We start from the raw sequence: 27,847 nt of genomic DNA, 5'->3' as shown, positions 1-27,847 counted from the left end.
GAGGAACTCTGGGAGTTGAAGTCCACAAGTCTTAAAGGGACCAAGGTTGGAGACCCCTGCTGTAAAGCAAAAAGCTTTGGATATTCGCGTGTTACATCAAGATTAGTCTAGACGTCTGGGGTAGAGGCAGGCCTCAACTTACAACTGTTCATTTAGTGATCGTTTGAAGTCACCACACCAAAAAATGTGACTTGTGACTGTTTTTCAGCCTTACGACCTTTGCAGCATCCCCATGGTCATGATCAAAATTTTGAGGCAACCGACTCATATTTATGTCCCAAGAACATGTGATACTCCTTTTGCGACCTCCTGACAAGCAAACTCAATGGGCAAGGCCAGATTCACTTAACAACCGGGTTGCTAGCTGATCAACGGAAGTTATTCGCTTAACAGCTGAAGCAAGAAAGGTCAGAGAACAACAGAGAACGAGGTGGCTGTATGGAGTCACTGAAGCAGTCGGCATGAATTTAAATGGACTCCGGAGGATGGGAGAGGACAGGAAGGCCTGGAGGTATGTTGTCCATGGGGTCGCGATGGGTCGGACACGACTTTACAACTAACAACAATTTATTTATTTGTGGAAGAGAAGCCGTCTTCCTTGGTCCTAAATGCACCCTGGAGCATTTTATCAGCTGGAGCTCACACGCAGGCCCAAGTCTATTAAATCACAAGAGGCCATCTTCCTGATTGTCCCTGCAAGCCACTGCATTTGGCTCGGATCCATGCTCTCCTTAAAAGCCTCTTAATGATCTGCCAAAAACCCTGGCTTGGCACATCCTGATCCAGACAGTAACAATTAGACCAAACTATTACTTTCTGCGGAGACAAGGCAAGCCAGACGGACGAGCATGCTGAGCGCAGGAGACAGCCTGGCTCGCAGACCTTTCAAAGCTTGATGGACAGCAAGGACCCGGTATTGAATACCCATCTGCCTGACTGACCCCTAAGGGTCAATTTGCACGGTGGGAAAGACTGCAGAACTGGAGGGAAGGTAGAAGCCCTTTCCTACCGAGGCAAGTGTTCAGATGAAGAGAGGTCCCATGGATGGCTGTCCAACTTCTGCTTGACCCATCCAGCTAGGTTCTAGTTAACGTTCAACCACAAATTCTGTAACTGAAATCCGTGTTTCCTACAATCTGGGACAAACAGAAACAAGACGAGAAACCCAAAACAGGTCTTGACTTCCTTCAGATACCTGAAAAGTGCCAAGATATTTCCCACCCTTCGTTCTGTTCTTCTCATAGAGTAGATGTACCCACCTCCTTCCATCAACCAACCAACCAACCCAACCCAACCCAACCCAACCCAACCCACCAATCAGAATAGAGCTGGAAAGGACCTTGGAGGTCTTCTAGTCCAGCCCCCTGCTCAAGCAGGAGATCCTATACCATTTCAGACAAGTGACTGTCTAATCTCTTCTTAAAAACCTCCAGTGATGAAGCACCCACAACTTCTGGTGGCAAGCTGTTCCACTGGTTAATTGTCCTCACTGTTAGGAAGTTTCTCCTTAATTCCAGGTTGCTTCTCTCTTTGGTTAGTTTCCATCCATTGTTTCTTGTCTTGCCTTCTGGTGCTTTGGATAATAAATTGACCCCCCACTTCTCTGTGGCAACCTTTCAAATACTGGAATACTGCTAATCATGTCCCCCACCCAGGTCCTCCTTTTCTCTAGACAATTTTTCTGAATTTATTTATTTAGCGTATGGCACTTCTTCGATCTTTCGGCATTTCTGAGTCCTACGACTTTCCGAGTGCACTTTCCAATTGTTCTTGAGGCTTCTGAAAACGCGGCACTCAGAAATTGGCCATCGCGCTTGAACTGGTTCTGTGAAAACGGGGAAAATGTACAGGAATGGTTACTTCCCACAGTCTGGAAACTTGAGTTGGTTCTTGCTTTTGGCCGCCGCATTTCGCTGCTGACTCACGTTCGAGCTTGTCATAAACCAGAACTCGGAGCTTCGGCTTTCGAAACTCAATCAAGGGGTGTCGAGAAAATGTCACTGTTCATTTCAAAGCAATTTTAATGACGTTGAAATGATTCAACGTTTGATCAAATCAACGCTTTGATTCACGGGTCGGCTTGAGAGAAAAATAAACCCTTGACGGCCATTTCTGCACAAGTAATTTCCAAAGCTGATTATGAATTTCCACCACCCTAAACCCAGGAACCCCCCTTTTCTCCTAAACGACTCACCTTCCGCAACGAAGACTCGTGATCTCAACATCTGGGAACAGCTGGGGTGCAAGAGTACGACGATTCCGCGTCTCATACACCCACTAGAGCGGGGAGGCAAGGAATGTTGCGGGATCCCATCCCCAAAGGAGATACATCTGGCGGGACCCAGAAGGGGGGGCCTTCTCTGTGGTGGCTCGGAACGCTGTTCCCTTCCCACCAAAGGTGGTCCCTATTTTTTCTACTTGTATTTTTTACCTGCTTTCGAACTGCTAGGTTGGCAGAAGCTGGGACAAGTCACGGGAGCTCACCCTGTTATGCGGCACTAAGGATTCAAACCGCTGAATTGCCGACCTTTCTGATTGACAAGCTCAGTGTCTTAGCCACTGAGCCACCGCATCTTTATATATACATACACATATATATACACACGTGTGTGTGTCTGTGTATTGTTATCACCGGGGGGGGGGAGAGTTATTATTTTATTATTTGCTTTTATATTTATTTCCTGTAAGCCGCCTTGAGTGGCTGTGAGTGATTAGGCAGCAATATAATTTTTCCAAATAAACAAATATAACCTTAAAGATCAGGTAACAGTCTTACTTTACATTCTTTAGGCTTTTTTTCCTCTTGAATGTGTAATATTATATTACACATTCAGGTATTTTTATGGATAAAGAAGATTTAGCTACTGTTGAGGAATCCAGGGGTAAACTGTTTTGAGACTTAAACGAGTTTTATTTCCAAGAGCAGAGTGCAGACTAGGAATATGAAGTGATCAAGAAAAAAATAAAAAATCTCTAGGAATGTACAAAATGTGTTGTCTTTTAAAGAAAAAAGCCGAGAGCTTTTTGGGATCTGGTTGAAGGCAGAGAGAAAGAAAATTAATTCCAAACTGGCTTGGAGCCAAAACCCTTTTTTCTCTCCTTTAGAAAAATATCATTATACATCATTTCAAAAAGTATTTTTTTGAGAGTCAGTGATGGTCAGTTCAAATGTCCCTTAACAATTACCGTGGATTTAAATTTCATAATCAAGTGTTTTTATGAGTAGGACTTCCCATTGACTTCTGTCTAACTCAAGATTTAGAAAACGCCCAAGAAAAGAAATGGCTTTATATTAGAAAGAATATGGCACAGTTACAAGCTGAAAGTGTCATTTTATTCCAGAAATACCATGAAGTGCTGGGAAGGAGAGAGGGAGAGAAACATATCCCTTACATTTGTACCTCTCCTTAAAAAACGAATAGTGCATTTTATGTTCAAAACTGCATACAGGATTGATGGGCTGTACAAACTCTGCTTTTTTGGATATCTTCAAAATGCTTGAAGGTAAATAGAGGGATAGATAGAGAGATGAGAGAGACAGAAAGAGAGAGAATGAAAGAGGGTGAGGGAGGGAGAACGAAAGAGGGAGAATAAAAGAGGAAGGGAGAGAGGGAGGGAGAACGAAAGAGGGAGAACGAAAGAGGGAGGGAGAAGGAAAGAGGGGGAGAGAACAAAAGAGGGAGGGAGAGAGAGAGAAAGAGAGAGAACGAAAGAGGGAGAGAGAGAACGAAAGAGAGGGAGAGAATAAAAGGGAGAGAGGGAGGAAGAAAGAAAGAGGGAGAGAGAGAGAGCAAAAGAGGGAGAAAGAGAGAGAGAACAAAAGAGGGAGAGAGAGAACGAAAGGGGGAGAGAGAACGAAAAGGGGAGAACGAAAGAGGGTGGGAGGGAGGGGGAGGGAGATGGATTTATATAGCACCATTCAGATGAAGGAAAAATTCCAAGCGCTTCAGGAAATATATATATAAACTTATATATATATAAGTTTAGGAGAGAAAGAGAGGCAGGCATGCATCAGATCCACAACTATCCAGAGAGGGAAATGAAAACACTTCTGATTGAGGTTATCTGACCAGGGATAACAGGGGACCCGCAGCCAGCTGCAGGCTGAAGGGTGCAAGCTGAGGCAGCTTTGTGGTTCGTTTCTCAGCCGCACCGTCTCCCCGTCAGCGAGAGAGAGAGAGAGACCGCGTATTGCTAAAATATGGACTTGGGTATTGCTAAAAACCTCTCAAAAATCAACAAGAGGGCTGTGCTGCGTGAACTGCATAGGTTAGTTCTTTCCATTCGGCTTTTGCGATTGGCTTTTAAAAGCAGCCGCGAAGGGTGGTCTTTGCAGCCCCCGCCCCCCTCTCCTTCTGCGTCTTCAGCGGTCATCTTCGTCGGATCTCACGGGATGATGCAGACAACGGTCCTGCGCCTGGGAGTCAGCACGGGCTCACGTCTCAAGGGAGGTAAACCCCGTTGGCGGCTGCCCTTGGGAGAGATAAATCACGCCGGCCTGATGCAATCCACCGGTGGATTCGGCTCCACCACCACCGATCCAAAGGTCTACAGGTAGTCCTCCGCTTACGATCGTTTGCTTAGCGACTGTCCAAAATTACGCCGGACTTCCCAAAAAGGTTATTTGTACATCTTGGTTCTCAAGTTCCGACGGACAGTCCCTTTCTTGCTCCTGCATTTTTTGGGTGGTGGGCAATCATTTACACAGTGTCCTGAGGGGGGGAGGGGGCGTCCACATGATTGCGATTGACGATGTGTTTGCTGAAAACAAGCATTTGCTTCTGGTTCTTGGCGAAAATGCCCCATCGTGCACAACGGGCTCATTTAACAACCACAGCACACGAAGGAAAACGAAGAGGCCGTAAAAATCGGGTTGGTGATGCGATGACCTGCTTTATGACTTATTGCAAGGTGTCAATCCTGAAGCTGACCTGACCCTACGCCGTTTTGAAGCTTTAGTGTTGCCACGCTGGAGCTGAGGGGATAGGGAGGGAGGGGGGGGGAATAGAGATAGCTGGGGTTTTGTAGCCAAAACAAAATACTTCCTTCTGGGAACCAAGGCCATTCTCACACCTGGTCAGAGAGAGAGGAGGAGTGACGTTACCAGGCAACCGGGCAGCACCTTGATTGGCCCATGTGACTGATTGTTTGGGGGAAGGGGGAAAAAAAACCCTTTAATTAGATGAAAACCGCGGGAACCTTCAGAGTTCAGTTTTCGCCAGAACCGTGCCAATATGATATACCTAGTAAAACTGTAAAGCTATTCTTTGAGGAATCTACCTGCCTTGGGCATTTTGTTTGGTATAGGTGGATTACTTGGAACCCTGACAGTAGGATCCAATCCCGAGACAGTCACTAGGATCAAAGTTTTATTCTTCCAAGTTTTGGGCCTCGTGTTGGAGCCCATCCTCAGGAAACTTCTCTCTCTCTCTTCGGAATATGTCTTATCATGACTTATGACCATAATGGGCAGGTTCCGTTACGGTTGTAAGTCGAGGACTATCTGTACACATTGTCGAAGGGCGCACGCGTGTTCCTAGAGGGACAATCTAACTCGAACCTCTGAGCTGTTACTCCCTGTAGGTTAACACTAAATTTCACGGGGAAATGCGCTGGCCGAAGTGTGATGAAAACACAGCATGCAAATGAAGGGGGTGATCCTGAAAATAACAATTTCACCGCTACAAAACAGCAACATTCGGGACTTAAAAGATCGTAGAAGCGTATCATTTTATCCTTTTAACAATGTGATAATTAAAAGCTTACCTCCTCTGCCCCTAAAATGCGCAATGCAGCCAGTGTCAGCGGCACTCTGCCCAGACACACCAATTCAGAAATTACATAGTCCACAGCCTGGAAATTATATTATTTACAACAACCGATGAAAGCATGATCAGTTCTTTCTTGCCAGACGGACTTTCAAATCAACCGGCTCTGATTTTATTTTATTTTTTCCCTGAGAAAAGGAAATTTTAGACCATGAACGCTAACGTCCTTCGGTGCTTTCTTTTCCTCCCAGTGTTACGTTTGAGAAATTTGCTGTTTTATCCCTTTTTTTTTTTTTAAATGGAGTGAGCAAACAAGCAGAACGGAAGGAGAATGATGCTCGTCTCCAGCTTCGTCACCAAGGTGGCATGGTGTCTTGTGTGATGGAATGTGAATCCAAGAAACCCTGCAAGGAAAATAAAAAATAAAAATAACGACGACAACCCAGCGCAGGTTTTTAAAATCTGAGTTGTTGGCCTGAAGCAGCGGAGAGAGTTCCTGACAAATGTTTCTAGGAGATCTTTTGAGTAAGGAAGCATCCAATGTCATTCCTAAGGTTTTGGCACCTCGTTGGCTGGTCAAAGTTGAACCAAGACAAATGTCGTGTTTGTTCCAAAAAAGTCCTACCTAGAAATCATCCACGGCTGCTTCAGCCGTCTGCAGGTCGTGCAAAATTTCACAGAAGGAGAACTTTTATTTAAGTCTCAGAAGTTCTTCATTCTGGGGGAAGGAACTTTCAGAGGTGGTTTCTAAACACATGGGTTTTTGTGTTTGTTTTTTTACAAGTGTCGGCACAATGCAATCGAGAGGGTTACACAACACGATGTTTTCACTACTAGCTAGCAAAATGCAGTTCCTCAGACCAGCAGCTTCCTCATGATGAAATTCCCACCGCTGCTTGTGGAAAGTTTCTCCTGTCCTTGCAAAGAGGAAGGGGATGGAAGAAAAAAGAAAGAAAGAAATCAATCTCATTCTTTGCTCTCTTCCGTTTTCTGGCCAGCGGAACGCGTGAGCTCCATATCCTCAGGGTATCGGATCTCCAACTCTGGGTTGGCCACGTAATACGTGTCGGCAAACTCCTCGAAGTAGCGACCGATGTCTGGGTGAGGGATCTCGTGAGGTTCTGGGTTGAGTTCCAGATTCTCTGCAAAAGGAAAGAAAAGTGATGTCAGGCCTGGAAGCCATCTTTTTCGTTCGGCCTTCAGGCCTGCCACATTTACTGCTGTGGGAAACTGGAAGGGGGAATTGTATGGAGCACGGGTGATATGTAGCCATAATAACATTCCTTTCTCAAGGAGTCAAGGCCTTCTTGCCCTGCACCTGGAAGGCTGGAACTGGAAGGCATCTCCAGTTGGGACGGTACTTTGATTGGACATGTGGCAGGGAGATGAACTTTCCTTTGGGTGGGGAAAACATGGAAATTTTCAGATTTGGCTTTTCCCAGATGTGCCAATACGACATCTCTAATAAAATGGAACTTTGAGGAAACTCAAGCCTCGGAGTTTTCTTTTGTTGGGGGTGTTACTTGGAACCCTCACAAGTGAGAGACTGCACAAAGGGCAGGAGAGCCATGGATAGGGGCTTAAGAGAGAAGCAACCAAGAGGGAGGGAGAGGAGTCTTAGGGCAGCCTAACTCAATTGTGTGAAGTCAATGGGGAAGCCAAATTCGCTTAACGACCATGCTACTAACTGCAGTGATTCGCTTAACCAATCGTGGCAAGAAAGTTAATAAAACGGAGCAAAACGCCCTGAACAAATGTCTCGCTTAGCAACGAAAATCTAGGACTCAACTGTGGTCGCAAGTCGAGGACTATCTGCTCGTTAGCCGCATTGGCGCAATGTGAAGAGCGCTGCACTGCAGGCTACTTCTGCTGCCTGCCGGCTACCTGCAATTTGGCAGTTCAAATCTCACCAGGATCAAGGTTGACTCAGCCTTCCCTCCTTCCGAGGTGGGTAAAATGAGGACCCAGATTGTTGGGGGCCAGAGGCTGATTCTGTAAACCGCTTAGAGAGGGCTGTAAAGCGGTATATACCGTATTTTTTTGGGAGTTTTAAGATGCACCTTTTTCCCCCAAAAAAAGAGGGTGAAAATCTGGGTGCGTCTTATACTCCAAATGTAGCCCCGCCCAGCTTCTCAAAAGGAGGTTTCAGAGGCTGAAAAAAGCATCAGAAATGAAGCTTCAGAAAAGAAGCCCCCAAACAGAGCTTCAGAGGCTTTTTTTCTGATGCTGTTTCGGAGGCTTTCAGAGGCAGAAAAAAAGTTTTTTCTGAAACAGAGTTTCAGAGGCAGAAAAAAACAACAACAACCCAAGGCACAGAGCTCACAACCAAGGAACCTGTTGCTAAAATTCACCTCTGGGAACAGCTGATTGGGGGTATTCTGGGAGGCCAATCCACCTGCCAATCAGCTTTTTTCTTATTTTCCTCCCCAACAACTAAGGTGCATCTTATACTCCAGTGCGTTTTATAGACTGAAAAATACGGTAAGTCTAAGTGCTATTGCCATTAAATTCACATTCCTGAAATCTATACAATTCTTTTTTTTTTTTTTTTTTTTGACCTTGCCAAGCTGGGTGTCAACATTCCAGAAAACCCCAACTCCAGTTAAAACTTCCGAGGATTTTCTCAAAGTTCCATTTATTCAAGTAGATATAATGGCACATCTGGGAAAACCCAAATCTGAGAGTTCCGGGTTTTCCCCTCAGTAAATCAAAACCCCCCAAACCCATTGGTCCATCACATGCTCCAATCACCATCCATCCCATCTCAAGACATCACTCCAACCACTCCTTCTCCAGATGCAAGGACTGTCTTGACCTTGACCGAAAAGAAGAAAGCTATTTTGTCTAACTATATTCCCTCTACTGAATCCCCCCTCCTACTTTCCCACGCACGAGAAGGTGGCAGCGTGGAAGCTTCCAGTGCTAATATGGCTTCCAAAACTGACACTGGGTGGGACTTGACACTCATGATTTTCCGGGAAATAAAGTTTCTACTTGCTGCTCTCCATCAACTTCAGTTATTTCGATAAAATCCAAGGCTGCTGAAATTTCATTTTCCTTGAAAAAATACATACATACATACATACATACATACATTTGTTTTCTGAGGTTTTCATGGGTGTTTGTATGTAGGTCTTTGGTTGTTCGGGTTTTTTCCCGTGTAAAATTGGAAGTGTCTTGGCAACATTTCGACGAAGTCTCATTCGTCATCTTCAGGCTGGTGTTTACTGCTTCGTGCTTCGATTGGCATATTCGGGTCTTTTCTCATGTAAGGTTGAGAGTATCTTGGTGACGTTTCGACGAGGTCTCATTCATCATCTTCAGGCTGGTGCTTTCGGCTTTGTGCTTCTGCGAGCAAAGATAGAGAGACAGCAGCTCCGACCACTCTTTGCTTGCAGAAGCACGAAGCTGAAAGCACCAGCCTGAAGATGATGAGTGAGATCTCGTTGAAACATTGCCAAGATACTCTCAACCTTACACGGGAAAAGACCCGAAAATGCCAAGACTTACACACACACACACACACACACACACACAGAAAGGTTGCTGGGTTTTTTTTCTTCTTCTGAGAAAAAGCAATTTTAGGACAGGGCAATTCTCACTGGGGGGGGGGGAGGGGGGAGGAAGGAATATGGCTGTGTGCACGTGTCCTTAAAGATTGCAGTTACATGTTTCAGTGGCTGCCACACGTACTTCTCTCATGTCCTGTTTCTGTGCTGTGGTTGTCCTATTTAATTTTGATGAGGAGGACTTTTATGCTCTTGTGTGTTTTGATGAGATTCCTGGATGTAATTTCCCTGGGGGTGGAGAGTTTTTAATATCCCTCTAAGCGAAGTTGAGTTGTAGACCAAGTTTAGATTATTGGGGCAGGAGCAGGAGGAGGACAAAAGGAAGAAAGACCAATAGGAGGAAAAACTATTTGTAATCCAAATCTACAATTGTACAGAGTGCCCTCTGCTGGGAGAACTGTCTTATTCCAAGCCTAAAAAGAGCTAAATAACGATAAGAGATCAAAATAACTAAAAATAACAGGAAAGTTGCAGATTGGTTTTCCGTCTGATGCTATTCTTATCGTGGAAGACGCAATGACCACTGTGAGAGAAGAATCAGTCCCACACATGTGAAAACCCATCCACAATTGCTACCAAAACTATTTTAAAACAATGGCTAACCAACCTGCCTTCCATTGAGGACCTGGATACTGCACGAGTCAAAAAGAGGGCTGTGAAAATATCTACAGACCCCTCGCATCCTGGACATAAACTGTTTCAACTCCGACCCTCAAAGCGATGCTATAGAGCACTGCACACCAGAACAACTAGACACAAGGACAGTTTCTTCCCGAACGCCATCACTCTGCTAAACAAATAATTCCCTCAACACTGTCAAACTATTCACTAAGTCTGCACTACTATTAATCTTCTCATCGTTCCTATCACCCATCTCCTCCCACTTATGACTGCATAACTGTAACTTTGTTGTTTGTATCCTTACGATTTATATTGATCGTTTCCTAGTATGATTTGATTGCTTATTTGTACCCTATGACTATCATTAAGTGTTGTACCTTATGATTCTTGATGAACATATCTTTTCCTTTATGTACACTGAGAGCATGTGCACCAAAGACAAATTTCTTGTGTGTCCAATCACACTTGGCCAATAAAAAATTCTATTCTATTCTGTTCTGCAGGAAGCTGTCTTGGGCTGAACTTCCATTTAAACCAGCACTGTGGACGCTGGTTTATTGGGAGTTACTGGGTTTTTTCCAGGCACTATCAAGAAGCAGCAGAGACTGAGTGGAACATGGATCTACCCTTAGTTGTAAAGAGAACCCCTGCTGGATCCCATCAATTGGTCCTGCAGACCGGTGGATTTGGAAACACCAAAAATCCTGCTGTTGAAATGATATGAGGGGTCCTTGGTGCTCTCTGAGTTTGATGGTTTTCTTGCAGACGTTTCATGATCCAAACTAGGTAACATCATCAGTGCTAGAAGGGAGTGGGGTGTGCAAAGAAGAGGAGGAGGAGAAAAAGAGGAAGAGGAGGAGGAGGAGGAGGAGGAGGAGGAGGAGGAACAATGATTGTGGGGTCCTTGGTGGTCTCTGAGCTCGTTTTCTTGCAGATGTTTCATGACCAAACTAAGTAACGCTATCAGTGCACAAACAACCAAGCCCAGAGAGCATCAAGGACCACTCATTTCAAACCTTGAGTATGAATATTCTTCCTTATTGAAAGGATATGACCCGGGAGACCCCAAGAATTGGTCTCGGATGTGGAATGACGGTGCAACTCTTCGCTTCTGGGTCGGAGGTCAATTCCTGAGGTTACACGCCTTAAAATTTAAGAGTCTACCTCTTGTATGATGGCAGTTTTACTTCCAAGAGCAAAACACATCCTTGAAGAAGCCTCACGTTTGCCAGCCTGTTGTGGAGCAGGCAAATGTGGCAACTGCGAGGAAATCACCTCTTGAGCAAAGTGTTCCCAGCAATACCCTAATAGTCATTTTACCCCCCTTTCAAACGGTGGATAAGCAACCATAAATAAGCTTGTTAGAAATATTGCCGGCCTACCTTGGGCAGCGTATCGGCACGACCCATCTTCCACTAAAACGTTGTAGAAAGGCTGGTGAGGCCCATGGGGCAGGCTGTGGACGTTCATGTTTCGGATCCATTCGTGTCCCATCATGCACGCTGGGTCCCAACCGTAGATCACACAGTTGTAGCCGTATCTAAATTGAAGCAGAAAGAGGGTTACGCAATGCCACCGATGGTGGAAGGCGGGCTGGGAGATTTTGTAATGAGAACAAGGATAGATGCTGCAGAATATCATTGTAAGCAATGTCTGCTTGGGCGAGAACTCTCTGGCATTTTGGAGGAGGAGGAGGACGACGATGAAGATTGTGGGGGTTTCTTGATGCTCTCTTAGTGTTGTGGTCAGCCAGCAGCCCGCGGAGCTGGCAGCGGAGTCAGACAGTGAGGAGGCGGGGGAGAACAATGGGTCAGTCCTGGAGTCAGGGGAACGCCTGGACGAGGGCTCTGTGTCGGAGGCAGAGATGGAGCGATGCACGGACTCCAGAGCTTCCAGAGGCAGACAGCAGAGAGGCAGAGGAACCTGTTCCTAGTACACACATGCGAAGAGCTGCCAGAAGGCAAGAGCAGCTAAAGCAAAAAGGACGACTCGGGAGTAAGGCCAGGAGATGATTGGCCCCTCCCATAAGGCTTAAAAGAACAGCAATGGCTCTTGGGCTCTTTGTAGAAAAGCAACATTGCTGCAATTGCTTCCTGTCTCCTGTTTCTAAACTTCATGGGGTTCTTGCCAAGAAAAGCTTTTGGCAGGGTGTTAAAGAAGACAAAGGTTTGTGATAAGGCCGAAGGACTTTTTCTGAAGGATTTGTTTTTAGACTTAATTTGGACTAAGCTGAGAATGAAGTAATTCTCAGCTGTTCTAAAAAAAATACATTTCTTTAAGACTGATTGCGTCTGGTAACAACTACTTGGGCCTCGGTCACAACATTTACGCTCGTCTTCTTGCAGACGCTTCATGACCCAGACTAGGTTAATATCCTCAGTGCTAGTACTAGGTAATTGGTAATCAATTACTAGGCAATTGATGCTATTACCTAGTTTGGGTCATGAAGAGTCTGCAAGAAAACAAGCAAGCTCAGACAGCACCAAGGACCCCTCAATCCTATTCTCCATCTCCACTCCACCAAACCCTCCTCCCTTTGTAGTAGTGATGACATTACCTAGTTGGGTCATGAAATGTCTGCAAGAAGACAAGCAAGCTCAGAGAGCACCAAGGACCCCTCATGTCAACACTGAGCCTCAAATATTCTCCTTTATCGTAGACATATAAACTCAGTCTCATTCATGACTGGCGGAAGATTTCACCCACATCCTACCAACTTAGAACAACTTAAGTTCTCCTCTTGTTGTTAACAGTGGGAAACAACTTTCCTACAGCACATTTATTACGTCTTTCTTCACTGATTATGTACTTTCTAGAGCTGTTGCTTGTCAGCAGCTTCATCTAGCAGTTAAGGGTTGGTTTGTTTTGGTTGGCCTACGAGAGAGGGCGAAAGTCGAGCAAAGCACATCCTGAGCCAGAATTTTTCCCTTTGATCATCTGCTCTTAAAAAAAATGTGGGACTTCAAAGACAACGTTCACCAATATTGTCCCTTTGCTCCCACCAAAGTTCTCTGATTCACTTCGCTATATTTTTTTTTAAAAAAAAGTTCAAAATGAGAAAGTAAGATTATCAGCACTGGGCTGCGCCTTTATTTTCAGAAGACTTTTAGCATCAAGCTAGATTTTGGAAGTATTCTAAGCAAACAAGAGATGGAAAAGGCTGCCGGCCAGAGCTGTATGGAAGCCTGCCCAGTTGCTGGGGGTGAGGGAGAAGGATAAAAATAAACTAGGGTGGTGGAGGAGGTCCTGGGAGATTAAGAAACAGGGACAAGCAACTGTCTCAAAAGTTTGTCTTCTAAGAAATGTTGGTTGGGAGATATGAGAGAGAGAGAGAGAGAGAGAGAGAAAAAATGAAAGATAGAGAAAGAGAAAGAGAAAGAGAGAAAGAATGAGAGAGAGAGAGAGAAAGAATGAGAAAGGGAAAGACAGAAAGAGAATGAAAGAGGGAGAAAGAATGAGAGAGAGAGAAATGAAAGAGAGAGAAAGAATGAGAAAGAGAGAGAATGAGAGAGGGAGAGACATAAAGAATGAAAGAGGGAGAAAGAATGAGAGAGGGAGAGAGAATGAAAGAGAGAAAGAATGAGAGAGAAAGAATGAAGGAGGGAGAGAATGAGAGAGAGAAAGAATGAGAGAAAGAATGAAGGAGGGAGAGAATGAGAGAGAGAAAGAATGAGAGAGGGAGAAAGAGAATGAGAAAGAGAGAGAGAAAGAATAAAGGAGGGAGAAAGAATGAGAGAGAGAAAGAATGAAAGAGGGAGAGAGAAAGAATGCGAGAGGGAGAGAGAAAGAGAAAGAGAGAGAAAGAATGAGAGGGAGAGAAAAAAATGAGAGAGAATGAGAGAGAGAAAGAATGAAAGAAAGAGGGAGAGAGAAAGAATGAGAGGGAAAGAGAGAAAGAGAATGAAAGAGGGAGAAAGAATGCAAGAGGGAGAAAAAGAATGAAAGAGAGAGAGAGAGAGAGAATGAATGAGGGAGAAAGAATGAGAGAGAGAAGAATGAGAGAGGAGAGAGAAAGAATGAGAGGAGAGAGAAAGAGAATGAAAGAGAGAGAGAATGAGAGAGAGAGAGAGAAAATGAGAGAAAGAATGAAAGAGAGAGAGAAAGAATGAGAGAGGGAAAGAGAGAAAGAGAATGAAAGAGGGAGAAAGAATGCGAGAGGGAGAAAGAGAATGAAAGAGAGAGAGAGAGAGAGAAAGAATGAGGGGGAGAGAGAGAGAGAGAGAGAGAGAGAAAGGCAGGCAGACTGACAGAAAGACAGATGAGATCATCCATTTAGGAATTCATTATTCTTGTTTCATTTCTTCTACTGATTACTCTAACAAAAAATAAAATAAGAATCCCACTTGGTCATGTGTGTTTCCTGAACTGGTCTATCTTACGAGGCTGACAAAACACGCCTATCTTGCACCGTTTGGTGTTTTTTTTTTGGGGGGGGGTGTCGGTCCTACAGATGTTGATTGCTACTTTTGCAGCTACAGGATCCTGGTGGAAGAGTCTGGGCAGGCGGGACTGGCTCACCTTTTGTGCTTCATAACCAGGCCGATGGAAAAGGTGATGTCTTTGTGTTTCTCGTCGGAATGAAGCTTCACATCAGGACCGGCTTCGTCTTTCCGACGCTCGATGTGCTCGAGGGTGTGCTGGACTAAATACCCCACTGCTCCTTGCTGGGAGGGGTCCAAGGCCTGGATGTGCTGCAAGATGTCCAGAACCTTTAAGAGAGTGGAAAAAAGCTCCCAATCAATCAATCAATCATCCTACAACTCGACATTTAATAATTCCAATCTAGGATACTTATTTCAGCCTTTTCAGAAGTTGGTAAAGAACGACCTAATCCTCGACTTACGATTGTGACTGAGCCATGAATTACAAATGTAAGTCATGCCAGTCATTAAAAAGGTGAATAGAATAGAATAGAACTGGAAGGGACTTTGGAGGTCTTCTAGTCCAGCCCCCTGCTCAAGCAGGAGACCCTATACCAGTGGTTCTCAATCTTTATAGTGCTGCGACCCCTTTAATACAATTCCCCATGATGTGGCGACCCCTTTAATACAATTCCCCATGATGTGGCAATCCCAACCATAAAATTATTTTCGTTTTGAATTTATCGCGCCTGAAGCCGTATTGGCTAGCGATCTGAACTGCTTGCGATTGCCTTGAGGACGGAGGCATTAAAGCGGAGATTCCTCCCCTATTAAGTTTATCGCGCCTGAAGCCAGATTAGGCTAGCGATTGGGAGTGATTGCAGCTGGCTTGAGAGGGAGACATCAGAGCAAAGATTTCTCTCTTTTTTAATTCATCGCGCCTGAAGCCGAATTCGGCTAGCGATTTGAAGAGCCTGCAGCTGGCTTGTGGAGTCAACCACTGGAGCGCGATTCTTTGACTCGCAAGTATACTTCCCATATTTCCAATGGTCTTAGGCAACCCCTGGCAAATCGTCATTCGACCCCCGATGGGGTCGCAACCCACAGGTTGAGAACCGCTGCCCTACACCATTTCAGATTGTTAGCTGTCCAGTCTTTTCTTAAAAATCTCCAGTGATGGAGCACCCACAACTTCTGAAGGCAAGCTGTTTCACTGGTTAATTGTCCTCACTGCTAGGAAGTTTCTCTTTAATTAATTTTTTGGATGGTCAATTAAACAAACATGGTCATTAAGCGAATCTACAGTCGGTAAGCAAACCCACTGTCCATAATGGGAAGATGGTTTCCTCTCCAAAAAATTGGAGAGACAAGCAAGCTCTTTAGGGAAAGCAACATCCATCCATCATCATCTTCTTTTAACGACCCCCATAATCCCTTAGGGGGGTGGAGTCTGGGCAACTGAATGGGGCTAGCAGTGTTTTAATGGCCGGATGCCCTTCCTGTCACCAATGCGGAGTTTTGTTCAGCAGATACATTCTCAGTGTGCGCAGAGAGAGAAATCAGCCTCTAACTAGGATCGAACTCACAGACTCCTGATTGTGAGGCGAGAGCTCCACCTCTAGGCTACCGCACCACTCCAAGCAACGTCCCTCCGTCTCTTTGATTATTTCATGCATCGGATGCCTCACCCAAGTACCTTTTCTGGCCAGATTCCCAGATGAAAATAGAGTCTCGCTTGGAGCATTAGATGCTGGACGTTGTCCGGATACATGGCCAAATACAAGTCCAAAGAGTCTCTCAGGAGCTGGTATGACTGGTCAGTGCTTTCCCTAGCAAACAAGACAGCAACACGTTCAAATCAAAGTCATGTTTTCATAGATAACATTTACCATCACCTATCTGTGATGTCCCACTGTCAATTAACTACACCATCGGCTGACCAGCTGGTCAGCTGACCAGTCACCAACCCAGTCCTTGCATCAAGTGCGTAATTAATGTTGTGGCTTATATGTTGCTGCTAGTCAAGAGCTATGATACAACTAGTCTTTTCTTTCCCTGTCAAAACAACTTGCTATTGTTTTTGACATTTCTTTCAACGGTTAGCTCAAATGTTGCTGCCTCTTTAACTACCCTCCTGTGTTCTGTAACAATAACAGAATAGCACAGCTGGAAGGGACCTTGGTGGTCTTCTAGTCCAACCCTCTGCTCATTGGAAACTTTCAAGAAGAGACTGGACAGACAATTGTCTGGAAGAGTATAGGATCTCCACGCTATACGGTTCCTGACAAATGGCTATCCAGTCTCTTCTTAAGAGCCTCCAGTAGTGGAGCACCACAATTTCTCCATGGTCATGTGGGGAGTTGGACTTCCATAGTCAAGTGAGAACTGAGACCTGCATGGTTAATGGGGACTTGGACCATCATGGTCAATGAGGACTTGGACCTCCATGGCCAATGGGGAGTTGGACCTCCATAGTCAAGTGAGGACTTGGACATGCATGGTTAATGAGGATCTGGAGCTCCATCGTCAATGAAGACTTGGACCTCCATGGTCAATGGGGAGTTGGACCTCCATAGTCATGAGGATTTGGACCTGCATGGTTAATGGGGACTTGGACTTGCATGGTCAATGGGGACTTGGACCTCCATAGTTAATAAGGATCTGGATCTCCACGGTCAATGAAAACTTGAATCTCCATAGTCAAGTGAGGACTTGGACCTCCATGATTAATGAGGACTTGGACCTCCAGGTCAATGAAGACCTGGCCCTCCTCTAATGCAACTGAACTGCTAATGCGAATGCAACCCTTCCTAGATTCTTACCTCTTTCCAATATTTAGCAGGTTGCCCACCATTCGCTGCAGAACCTCTTTGGCTGTTGCCACGCCATAAAATTCCTCCGTCACATGGTGGCCAATCAAGTATTCACACTCTTTGACCGTCAGCTGCCGCCCCTTCCCAAAAGCATCGATGTAGGTATAGTCAAATATATTGGTGCTCCTGACAAAAAGAAAAACGAAACCAAAGGGGGGAATTTGTTTCTGATCATCATCTTTGGCGCCTGACGGGACCCTCCCTAGTTTTCCAGAAGGGAGAAGGAAAGAAGGAAGGGGAGAAATAGAGCTAGTCTTCAACGTACAACAGTTCATTTAGTGACCGTTCAAAGTTACTGAAGTTACCGAAGTTACTTTTCGGCTCTGAAAAAAAAGTGACATGACCGTTTTTCACACTTATGACAGCTGTAGCATCCGATGGTCACACGATCAAGATTTGGATGCTTGGCAACTGGCATATATTTATGATGGCTGCACTGCCCTGGGGTCATGTCTTTTTGCAACCTTCTGACAAGCAAAATCAATCATCCTCTTTTAAGGACCCCATAATCCCTTGGCAGGGTGGAGTCTTGGGCAACTGAATGGAGCTGAGTGTTTTACTGGCCGGATGCCTTTCCTGGCGCCAGGGCGGAGTTTTGTTCAGCAGATATATTCTCATCGTGCCCAGAGAGAGAAATACTTGCCTCTACCTAGGATTGAACTCGCAGCCTCCTGATTGTGAGGCGAGAGCTCTACCTCTAGGCCACCGCATCACTCCGACAAGCAAAATCAATGGGGAAGCCAAATTCACTTCACTAACTTAAAAACTGCAGTGACTGATTTAACCATTCTGTCGAGAAAGGTCGTAAAATGAGGTAAAAATTCACTTATCAACTGCCTCTTTTAGCAACAGAAATGTTGAGCTCCATTGACCACGTGAGACAGAGCTAGTAAAAAGGTAAAGGTTCCCCTTGCACATATGTGCTAGTCGTTCCCGACTCTAGGAGGTGCTGCTCATCCCCATTTCACAGCCAAAGAGCCAGCGCTGCCCCAAGTCATCTCCGTGGTCATGTGGCCGGCATGGCTAAACGCCAAAGGCGCCTGGAACGCTGTGTCCTTCCCACCAAAGGTGGTCCCTATTTTTCTACTTGCATTTTTACGTGCTTTCGAACTGCTAGGTTGGCAGAAGCTGGGACAAGTCACGGGAGCTCATCCCGTTACGCGGCGCTAGGGATTCGAACTGCAAAGCTGCCGAACTTTTGATCGACAAGCTTATCATCTTAGCCACTGAGCCACCACATCCCTGTCTAGTACAGAGCTAGTACTCCCACACTACGCTGCAGGGATGACACAAAGCCCATTTCTTCCTTTTTTTTAGCCCTCCAGGAGGCTGATCTGGAACGCCGTTTTGAGGCTTTAAATCGGTTTTGCAAAAGAAGGCAAAGGGGTGCAGGCGAGGCTCCGTCTCCTGCCACAAGGCTGGACCGCGTGACGTGGCGCTGCTTAAAACGATAAAGAGAACCGATAGGGATTCTGAAAGCATCACGAGCGGCCTACGAGTAGAAAGCTGCTCTCTTTTCCTTCCAGACAGCTGTGTCCTCATCAGGCTGCAATATCGAGAGAGCTCTTGGAGGGCTGGATTGATAGCTTTCCGTTCCCACGCCAACCTCTCCTCCCGGAGTTAATGAGACTGTGAGGAACGATGCTCGAGATGACGGATTTCTCTTATTAATAAGTAACAGGGTCTTTCTGACTGAGTACCACCATTTTTCTTTCATGGAAAGAAACACATTTATACCTCTCAGGTTTTTTTTTTAAAAACAACAACAACAACAACAACCCATGACTTCATCGTCTGGCTTATTAAGAAGAGAATGGCAACCTGGGATGTTTAAATGTAGCGTTGACTTGAATAAGAATAAGAATAATTTAATTTCTATACCGCCCTTCTCCCGAAGGACTCAGGGCGGTTTAACAGCCAGGTAAAACATAATAGAACATACAATATACAGTTAAAAACCCATTTAAAAAACCTATTCAATTTGGCCCATTAATTAAAATACACATTAAAACCATAAGAACCCAATTAAAATTACTAATAGTTTTATGCCAGCCCTGCGCGGAAGAATAAGTACATCTTCAGCTCGCAGCGAAAGGCCCGGAGGTCAGGGAGCTGTCGAAGTCCTGGGGGAAGCTCATTCCAGAGGGTAGGTGCCCCCACAGAGAAGGCTCTCCCCCTGGGGGTCGCCAGCCGACATTGTTTGGCTGACGGCACCCTGAGGAGGCCCTCCCTGTCTGAGCACACTGGTCGATGGGAGGCCGCCAGTAGCAGCAGGCGGTCCCGTAAATAACCTGGTCCTGAACCATGGAGCGCTTTAAAGGTGGTGACCAACACCTTGAATTGCACCCGGAAGACCACAGGCAGCCAGTGCAGCCTGCGCAGGAGAGGTGTTATATGCTCCCTCTATCACCCGCCCCTTGAGATAAGTCTTCCCTCTCGCTCGTCCGAAGTAGAATGCGGGGGGGGGGGGGGGAGAGGAATAAAGCTTACCCTTCTTTTCCCTGGCACCATCTGAGCAGAAAGTGACTGGGGAAATTGACCGCCTCCAGCTGGACGCCCAACTGCTTGGCAATCGTCAAATACAGCACCGACAAGCTGATTGGGATTCCGGTCCGGCGAATCAAAACCTGAAGGAAAGAAGAGAAGAATGAGAAATCTGTAGAGATTCTGAGTCATCCAGGTCATGGTTGCCCCAAAGGTGCTTTTTCAAGAGGCAACTGGACTTTCCTGGTTTTTCCTTGAAGACGTTTCGCTTCTCACTCAAGAAGCTTCTTCAGCCCGTGAAGAAGCTTCTTGGATGAGAAGCGAAACGTCTTCAAGGAAAAAAAAATGAAGAAAGTCCAGTTGCCTCTTGAAAAAGCACTTTTGGGAGACGAATGAGAAGCTTTGGCTGCTCCTTAGATCTGGATTTAAAAAAAAAGAATAATAATAATGCTAAAAATAAAGGGAAGATCTAGTTCCCGGAATAGTACGCTTGGGAAAGCTGACCGCAGAATTTTTGCGCCACTTGGTTTGAGGATATGCTAATCCTTGGGTTACGACCGTAATGGAGTTGTAAATGCAGGCTGGTTGCCGAGCGCCCACAAATGCGGTCATGTGACCAAGAGGGAACGGTATGTGAACTTTGAACTGGGGTTGTACCCATGTGGTACTTTGAATGATTATTCAGCCGCCGGTCATAAGTCAAGGATTATGTGCCCATCAAAACTGAACAATATTCCAAACTGAAATATCTATCATATTTTGCCAATAATTGCTAGGTATCCTGGCCACTGGCTGCTTAAGGATGAACAGTCCATAACTACAGTGCAGGTGGCTAGATTCGTCACAGCAGCACTAGGGATCTGTCGCAAACACGTGTCTAATTCACCATCGCTATTTTGTACAACGAATGTGGGGCAAACCCTTTGCGCTGCTTATTCCTTTCCTTTTTAGTATTAAACTGAGAACGGGCCACACATTTTATGGATTGCAATTTTAATATAAGTTAGGCCATGTATAATTGACAAGACTGGATTTTATCATAGGTTTTAGTTGCTATTTATTATTTTATACTAGAATTTTTAACTGTATAGTTACTGAGTGTTTTTATTTGTTCTGGTCTATGTGTCAGGGTTCCAAGTAACACCCCCAATGAAATCAAACTCCGAGGCTTGAAGTTCCTCAGAGCTAACTTTTATTAGAGATGTCTCTAGAGAATCTGAGTTTTCTGGATTTTCTACACCCAAAAGAAAGTTCAAGACCTTGCCCCTCTCCCATATGTCCACCACACATCCAATCAGACACCGTCTGGAACAGAAGATAACAACAACAACAACAACAACAGAGTTGGAAGGGACCTGGAGGCCTTCTAGTCCAACCCCCTGCCCAGGCAGGAAACCCTACACCATTTCAGACAAATGGTTATCCAACATTTTCTTAAAAATTTTCAGTGTTGGAGCATTCACAACTTCTGCAGGCAAGTCGTTCCACTGATAAATTGTTCTAACTGCCAGGAAATTTCTCCTTAGTTCTAAATTGCTTCTCTCCTTGATTAGTTTCCACCCATTACTTCTTGTTCTACCCTCAGGTGCTTTGGAGAATAGCTTGACTCCCTCTTCTTTGGAGCAGCCCCTGAGAGATTGGAAGACTGCTATCATGTCTCCCCTGGTCCTTCTTTTCATTAAACTAGACATACCGAGTTCCTGCAACCGTTCATCATATGTTTTAGCCTCCAGTCCCCTAATCATCTTTGTTAACTCTTCTCTGATATCTCCTCATTCCTCCTCAGGAGGAGATATACCTCCTCATTCCTCCCAGCACAGCTGCAGGGCACCATGGCCTTGACTTTCTATGAAGAATTTTGTTGTGACTCTGTATCTTCTTCCCTCTATGCAATCCCCCCTCCCAATTTCCCACAGTCGGATTTGTGACAGGCCTGAAGGCACAAAGGTAGAAAGATGGCTTCCAGGCCTGACCGTATGACTGCAAGACACTGTGTCAAGGTTCCAGAAAAACCTCTTCTGCAATAAAAAAACTCAGAAGCCATTGTTTTTTCAGAGTTCTTTACTAGCATGAGGAAACTGGCACACGATGAGTGAAATTCCAAAACTGAATTTCCGGATTCTTTTCCCAGTTATACAAACCCCAAGAGTCCCACCCCCCTGACCCCTTTGCTGGTCACATGGTCCCACGTTCTCCCAGTTCATTCGAATATCTTCTTGCCACTCTTCCTGCAGATGTGAACACCATCCGACCTTGACCGCTTGAAGAATGTTAACATACCCCTCAGCCCCCCTTCTTCCCCTCAGGGGAAAAATGTGGCAGCGTCTGGAACCCTAAAGTCTAGTATGGTTTCCAGGCCTGACACACTGAATCGAACTGGAAAAGGAAATGTAGGCCAAAAAGATGCCCTTGTCCAGCCTTACCTGATGGATGTAGGAATTCTGACAATTGTAATAATCCACCTCGTTCCCTCGGTACTTCAACTGCTCATAAAGGACGCTGTTCATAGCATCCAGAACCTGCCTCTGGAGCTCCACCTGAGAGACAATCAAGGCCTCTCCTTTAAAAAAAAAAATATGAAAGGCAACGAAAATAAGAGAAAGGAAATGTTCTTATTCCTTTGTACCCTCGTCTTTCTTCCCTTAGCATTGTCACCTCCTCCACCAGGTTTTCTCAGCAACACCGGTCGGGCTGATGAAGAGGATGATGGGACCTTGAAACCCGAGACGGGCAGCATAAAAATTTAATAAAGAAATAAAAATAAAGGTACGAGAGTTTCGACCACATCACCCCATTTGGTTTATTTATTTAACTAGTGAAGGCAATTCTTAGTTCGATAGTTTATCTCTCTCCCTTTGGAGTAGGTAACCTTTCTTCTTCCTGTTTTTCCACAAAACTATCAGAGGATAGACATATTATAGCACTTAGCAATAGCACTTAAGACTTATATATCGCTTCAAAGTGCTTTTACAGCCCTCTCTAAGCGGTTTATAGAGTCAGTTATTGCCCCCCAATAATCTGGGTCCTCGTTTTACCTACCTTAGAAGGACGAGTCAATCTTGAGCCGGTCACGATCGAACTGCTGGCAGCCGGCAGAGTTAGCCTGCAATACTGCATTTTAACCACTGTGCCACCATAGTCCTTCCTTCCTTCCTTCCTCCCTCCCTCCCTCCCTTTCCTTCCTACTGAGCAATAGCACTTAAGAGTTAAATGCCACTCTATAATGCTTCCCAGCCCCCTCTAAGCGTTTTACAGAGTCAGCCTCTTGCCCCCAACAATCTGGGTCCTCATTATACCCATCTCAGAAAGATGGAAGGCTGAGTCAACCTATGCTCTTCAGGTGCAGCTGAATGACAACTCCCAGCATGCTCTACTGCTGGATTTCATGCTGCTGGAAACTGCTGTCCAGTCACATCTGTTATTTTTTCCAACTTCAGCAACTATTAACACGCGTGGACTTAAAATCCCAGAACACTCAGCATCAATCATACTGGCCGGGGAACTCTGGAAGTTAACTAGTCACCCATGCCAAGTTGATGCTGATAATCCAAAGTTACTCATTTATGGGTTAAATTTATCAATGTGTCAATTCCAAAATTTGCTGTCAGGACTGCCTACCACGGATGGATGCGTTTCTGTTGTGCCTCCCGCAGCCGGGCCCCTCTCGTCTCCTGCCGGACGCTGATAATGCAGAAGAATGTCCTGGCATGCCTCCAGCCCCCAGTCCTGGCACCATGCCCGGACAGACGGAGCAGCTGGGCCCCTCCCTCACAGCATGTGAGCCTGAGGAGTGTGAAGCCAGTCACGAGCTGGAATTACCGGCAGCTGGAGGCTGGAGGGACCCACGCTTCCGGAGAGTGGAGAGGCGACGTCAGCAAAAGGAAGGGAGGGGCAGGCCTGGATGAGTGCTAAGTCATGGAGCCACACCCCATGGCCTATATAAAGGATCTGCTTTCTGGCATTCTTTGAGTCAGGCAAAGTCTAAATTGGATTGCTGAAGTCACATCCTGGTCTCCTGCCTGCCCTGAGAACTCTGACAGAACTTTGGCAAAGCTGCAGAGGCATGCTTGATACGGACTTCCCCGACGCGGCCGTCAGAGGAGGAGTGGGACACGACAGTTTCATAGCAGGTTTACCACAGAAAAAGCTGACCCAAGAGAACTGTGCTTAATGCCATACCTGCTTTTCGGTCCACAGTGGGATGCCTGGGGTTTTTGGATTTGAGAAATTTACACACTTTAGCAGCAATGTCATCAATCTGAGCTTGGATACTCTTGAGGGAGATGTCCGACAAAGGGTTACAGTATTGGTCAACCAGCACAGCCCCTAGGAAAAGACAGGAGAGATCCACGGCAGATGGGTTTGGGAGGGCAGATAGCAGTAGCAAGTAGACTTATACACCACTTCACAGTGCTTTACAGCCCTCTCTAAGCGGTTCAAAGAGCCAGCCTGTTGCCCCCCAACAATCTGGGTCCTCATTTTACTGACCTCAGAAGGATGGAAGTCTCAGGGTTCCAAGTAACACCCCCAACAAAAGAAAACTCCGAGGCTTGAGTTTCCTCAAAGTTACATTTTATTAGAGATGTCATATTGGCACATCTGGGAAAAGCCAAATCTCAAAACTTCCAGGTTTTCCCCACCCAAAGGAAAGTTCATGTCCCTGCCACATGTCCATCACATGGTCCAATCAAAGCACCATCCCAACCGGAGATGCCTCCCAGTTCCAGCCTCCCAGGTGCAGGGCAAAATGGCGTTGACTCCTTGAGAAAGGAATGTTATTATGACTATGTATCAGCTTTGCTCCACACAATTCCCCCTCCCAGTTTCCCACAGTAGTAAATGTGGCAGGCCTGAAGATCCAACCAAAAATATGGCTTCTAGATCTGACAGGAGGGCTGAGTCAACCTTGAGCCAGTCAGAATTGAGCCCCTGGCTATGGGCAGAGTTAGTCTGCAATACTGCATTCTAACCACTGAGAACGGACGGAGAAAGGAAGGAAGGAAGGAATAGCACTTCGACTTATATACCGCTTCATAGTGCTTTACAGCCCTCTCTAAGCGGTTTACAGAGTCAGCCTATTGCCCCCAACAATCTGGGCTCTCATTTTACCAATCTCAGAAGGATTGGTGAGTTAACCTTGAGCCAGTCAGGATCGAACTGCTGGCAGTCAGCAGAGTTAGCCTGCAATACTTCTAACCAATGTCTCTATCTGTCTCACTATAGATAAGAAAGACTACAATCTATCTATCTACATAGGATAGATAGGAAAGACTACAATCCTAAGTGGAAACATCATTTTTACACAGAATAACAGAATCACAGAACATACATTTAGGTGAAGGGCTCACTAATGTAGGTGCATGAAATCAAACTGGAGCAACATTATTCAACTTCAACCAGTTTATGTACACTTCACCTTCAAAAATTCTCCACCTAGCATCCCTATATCTTAAAATGGTTCAGCTTGAGAAACAATGAATTGAAGTTGGCTGACCAACCTCAGTGTGAAAATATTCAAACCCAATGGATATATTTTAACATTTAAATTAATATTTAAAATTTTTAACTTTTAAAAGTTAAAAGTCATTTTAAGGGTCATTTTTCACTGAAAGTCTTATGTTTTTCACTGCTCTTTGAAATTTCTTTCCTCTTCAGTTTCAGAATCATCTATGCTATTCCTTTAAACTATTCCTTTAATCTCCTATTCCTATTCCTTTAATGTTCCTTTAATCTCCTATTCCTTTAAACAATCCGTCTGTCTTATTTTTGTTTTATTTTTGTGTCTTGTGTCTTATTTTGTTACAATAGTTTAAATGTTATGTTGTTTCCTACAAATGTATTTTAAGGGTAAAGGTTCCCCTTGCACATACGTGCTAGTCGTTCCCGACTCTAGGGGGTGGTGCTCATCTCCATTTCAAAGCCGAGAGCCAGCGCTGTCTGAAGATGTCTCCGTAATCATGTGGCCGTCATGACTCAATGCCAAAGGCACACGAAACGCTGTTACCTTCCCACCAAAGGTGGTCCCTATTTTTCTACTTGCATTTTTTACGTGCTTTTGAACTGCTAGGTTGGCAGACGATGGGACAAGTAACAGGAACTCACCCTGTTACGCGGCACTAGAGATTCGAACCACTGAACTGCCGGCCTTTCGATCGACAAGCTCAGCATCTTAGCCAGCGAGTCCCTGTTATTTCCTATAAATGTGTCTTGCAGTCTTTCAAATGTTACACTGTGTCCACGTCAACCTTTCTGGGACATTACTAACCTTCTAAAAAGGATTGTTCATCTGCTGAGTACTCAAGATAAGTCTTCAGTTTCTTTAAAATATTCTGTTGCCGCAGGAAGTAAAGAATTTTCTTTGCATAGTACTTCCAGGTCAGCCCTTTCCTGCAAAGTAAAGGAAACCACCATGGTGAGCAAGAGGGGCAGCACAGAGGTTTGATAATAATAAAAAAATGTAGTGGAATGTAGTTTTCAAAGAGTGGAAAACACTACGATTGTAAAGAGGAATTCTAGACAAATGTTTAAAAGTGATTTTAGACATAAAACAGGAAAGGCAATCAAGAGCCGAGAGAGAAAAGCAGGTTTTTATTAAAATATTAGCATTTTTTTTGTTTTGTTTATCAAGGTAATTTCATCCTTGGATCATGATACCAACATGATAGGAAACTTACAGAAAATAGCAATAACAATAAGACATATATCATTTCATAGTGCTTTACAGCCCTCTCTAAGGAGATTACAAGCCTCTTGCCCTCAATAATCTGGATCCTCGTTTTATCGACCTCGGAAGGACGGGAGGGTGAGTCAACCTTGAACCAGTCAGGATCGAACTGCTGGCAGTGGGCAGTGAGTTAGCCTGCAGTGCTGCATTCTAACCATTGCTCCACCAAGGAATTACAGCTCCATTTAAAAGCAATCCCACCCTGCAGACTTGGGAGCTATGTATCTGAAATAATAAGGGCCTCTGGTGGCTCAACAGACTAATGCAGTCTGTTATTAATAGCAGCTGCTTGCAATTACTGCAGGTTCAAGTCCCACCAGGCCCAAGGCTGACTCAGCCTTCCATCCTTTATAAGGTAGGTAAAATGAGGACCCAGATTGTTGGGGGCAATAAGTTGACTTTGTATATAATATACAAATGGATGAAGACTATTGCTTGACATAGTGTAAGCCGCCCTGAGTCTTCGGAGAAGGGCGGGATATAAATGCAAATAAAAAAAATATATTTTCACAAATACATATGAAAAGTTTTCGTTTGGCTATTTAGCTTACAAGTGGTTTGATGCTATTTAGCTTATAAGTGGTTTGATGGATCATCCTTTCAGAGATATTTTCTTACCAGATTCCTCAATGCCTTCAACAAAGCTTCTAACGTAATTCTTCAAAATTCAAGGAGATATTCAATGATGTATCTGCCTTGAAAGTAACCATTATTGTACTGGGCTGGCCAATCAAACATCAGCACAGGAATTCTTTTGTGACACTTTTTGTATGATGCCATAAACCGCTTCACGATCGTTTGCTTGTGGTAAAACGTTTTATAAAATTTGCCGAACGAGAGTCCAGGGTTTTGGATGCGTTCTGTAAGTCAACCCATCTGTTACCTCGGTTCAAAAATCGTTGCCCTGTGATGCACTGAAACAGCGACGTCTACGCTGGCTTGGGCACGTCGCGAGAATGGCTGATGGTCGGATTCCGAAAGATCTCCTATATGGAGAATTAGTGGAGGGAAAGCGCCTCAGAGGGAGACCACAGCTGCGATATAAGGATATCTGCAAGAGGGACCTAAAGTCCCTGGGAACGGACATTAACAACTGAGAAACCTTGACCTCTGATCGTTCAGCTTGGAGGCTAAAGACGCAGCCTGGCCTTCTCCAATTCGAAGAAACACTTGTTCGGCAGGTTGAGGCAAAGAGGCAGTCCCGGAACCAGAGAAATCTGGGGGCTGGGCAGGGGACAGAATGTATCTGCCTTCAGTGTGGAAGGGATTGCCACTCTCGAATTGGCCTTTTTAGTCACACTAGAGGGACACGGTGGCTCAGGGGCTAGGACGTTGAGCTTGTCGATCGAAAGGTCGGCAGTTTGGCGGTTTGAATCCCTAGTGCTGCCGTGTAACGGGGTGAGCTCCCGTTACTTGTCCCAGCTTCTGCCAACCTAGCAGTTTCGAA

At 45.1% G+C, this 27,847-nt stretch overlaps 1 protein-coding gene across 2 annotated transcripts in view; it reads right to left on the bottom strand.

Annotated features, from left to right (window-relative positions):
• Window positions 1-3,433: 3,433 nt before the first annotated feature.
• Window positions 3,434-27,847, bottom strand: part of FBXO21 (F-box protein 21) — a 33,016-nt gene continuing 8,602 nt past the window's right edge. For both annotated transcript variants that reach the window (XM_058158248.1, XM_058158249.1), the window contains exons 4-12: window positions 25,942-26,063; window positions 23,856-24,002; window positions 22,100-22,236; window positions 19,683-19,819; window positions 17,142-17,318; window positions 16,016-16,148; window positions 14,477-14,667; window positions 11,341-11,498; window positions 3,434-6,910 (exon numbers count right to left, since the gene is read on the bottom strand). In XM_058158248.1, the coding sequence (XP_058014231.1) occupies window positions 6,735-6,910; window positions 11,341-11,498; window positions 14,477-14,667; window positions 16,016-16,148; window positions 17,142-17,318; window positions 19,683-19,819; window positions 22,100-22,236; window positions 23,856-24,002; window positions 25,942-26,063 (1,378 nt within the window). In that variant the 3' untranslated portion in view covers window positions 3,434-6,734. The remainder of the gene's footprint in view (window positions 6,911-11,340; window positions 11,499-14,476; window positions 14,668-16,015; window positions 16,149-17,141; window positions 17,319-19,682; window positions 19,820-22,099; window positions 22,237-23,855; window positions 24,003-25,941; window positions 26,064-27,847) is intronic.

The sequence above is a fragment of the Ahaetulla prasina genome, chromosome 15, assembly GCF_028640845.1.
Source record: "Ahaetulla prasina isolate Xishuangbanna chromosome 15, ASM2864084v1, whole genome shotgun sequence".
In the NCBI taxonomy this organism is placed as follows: Eukaryota; Metazoa; Chordata; class Lepidosauria; order Squamata; family Colubridae; genus Ahaetulla; species Ahaetulla prasina.
The sequence above is the reverse complement of the archived record's forward strand: the minus strand, read 5'-3'. Positions and strand labels throughout refer to the sequence as shown.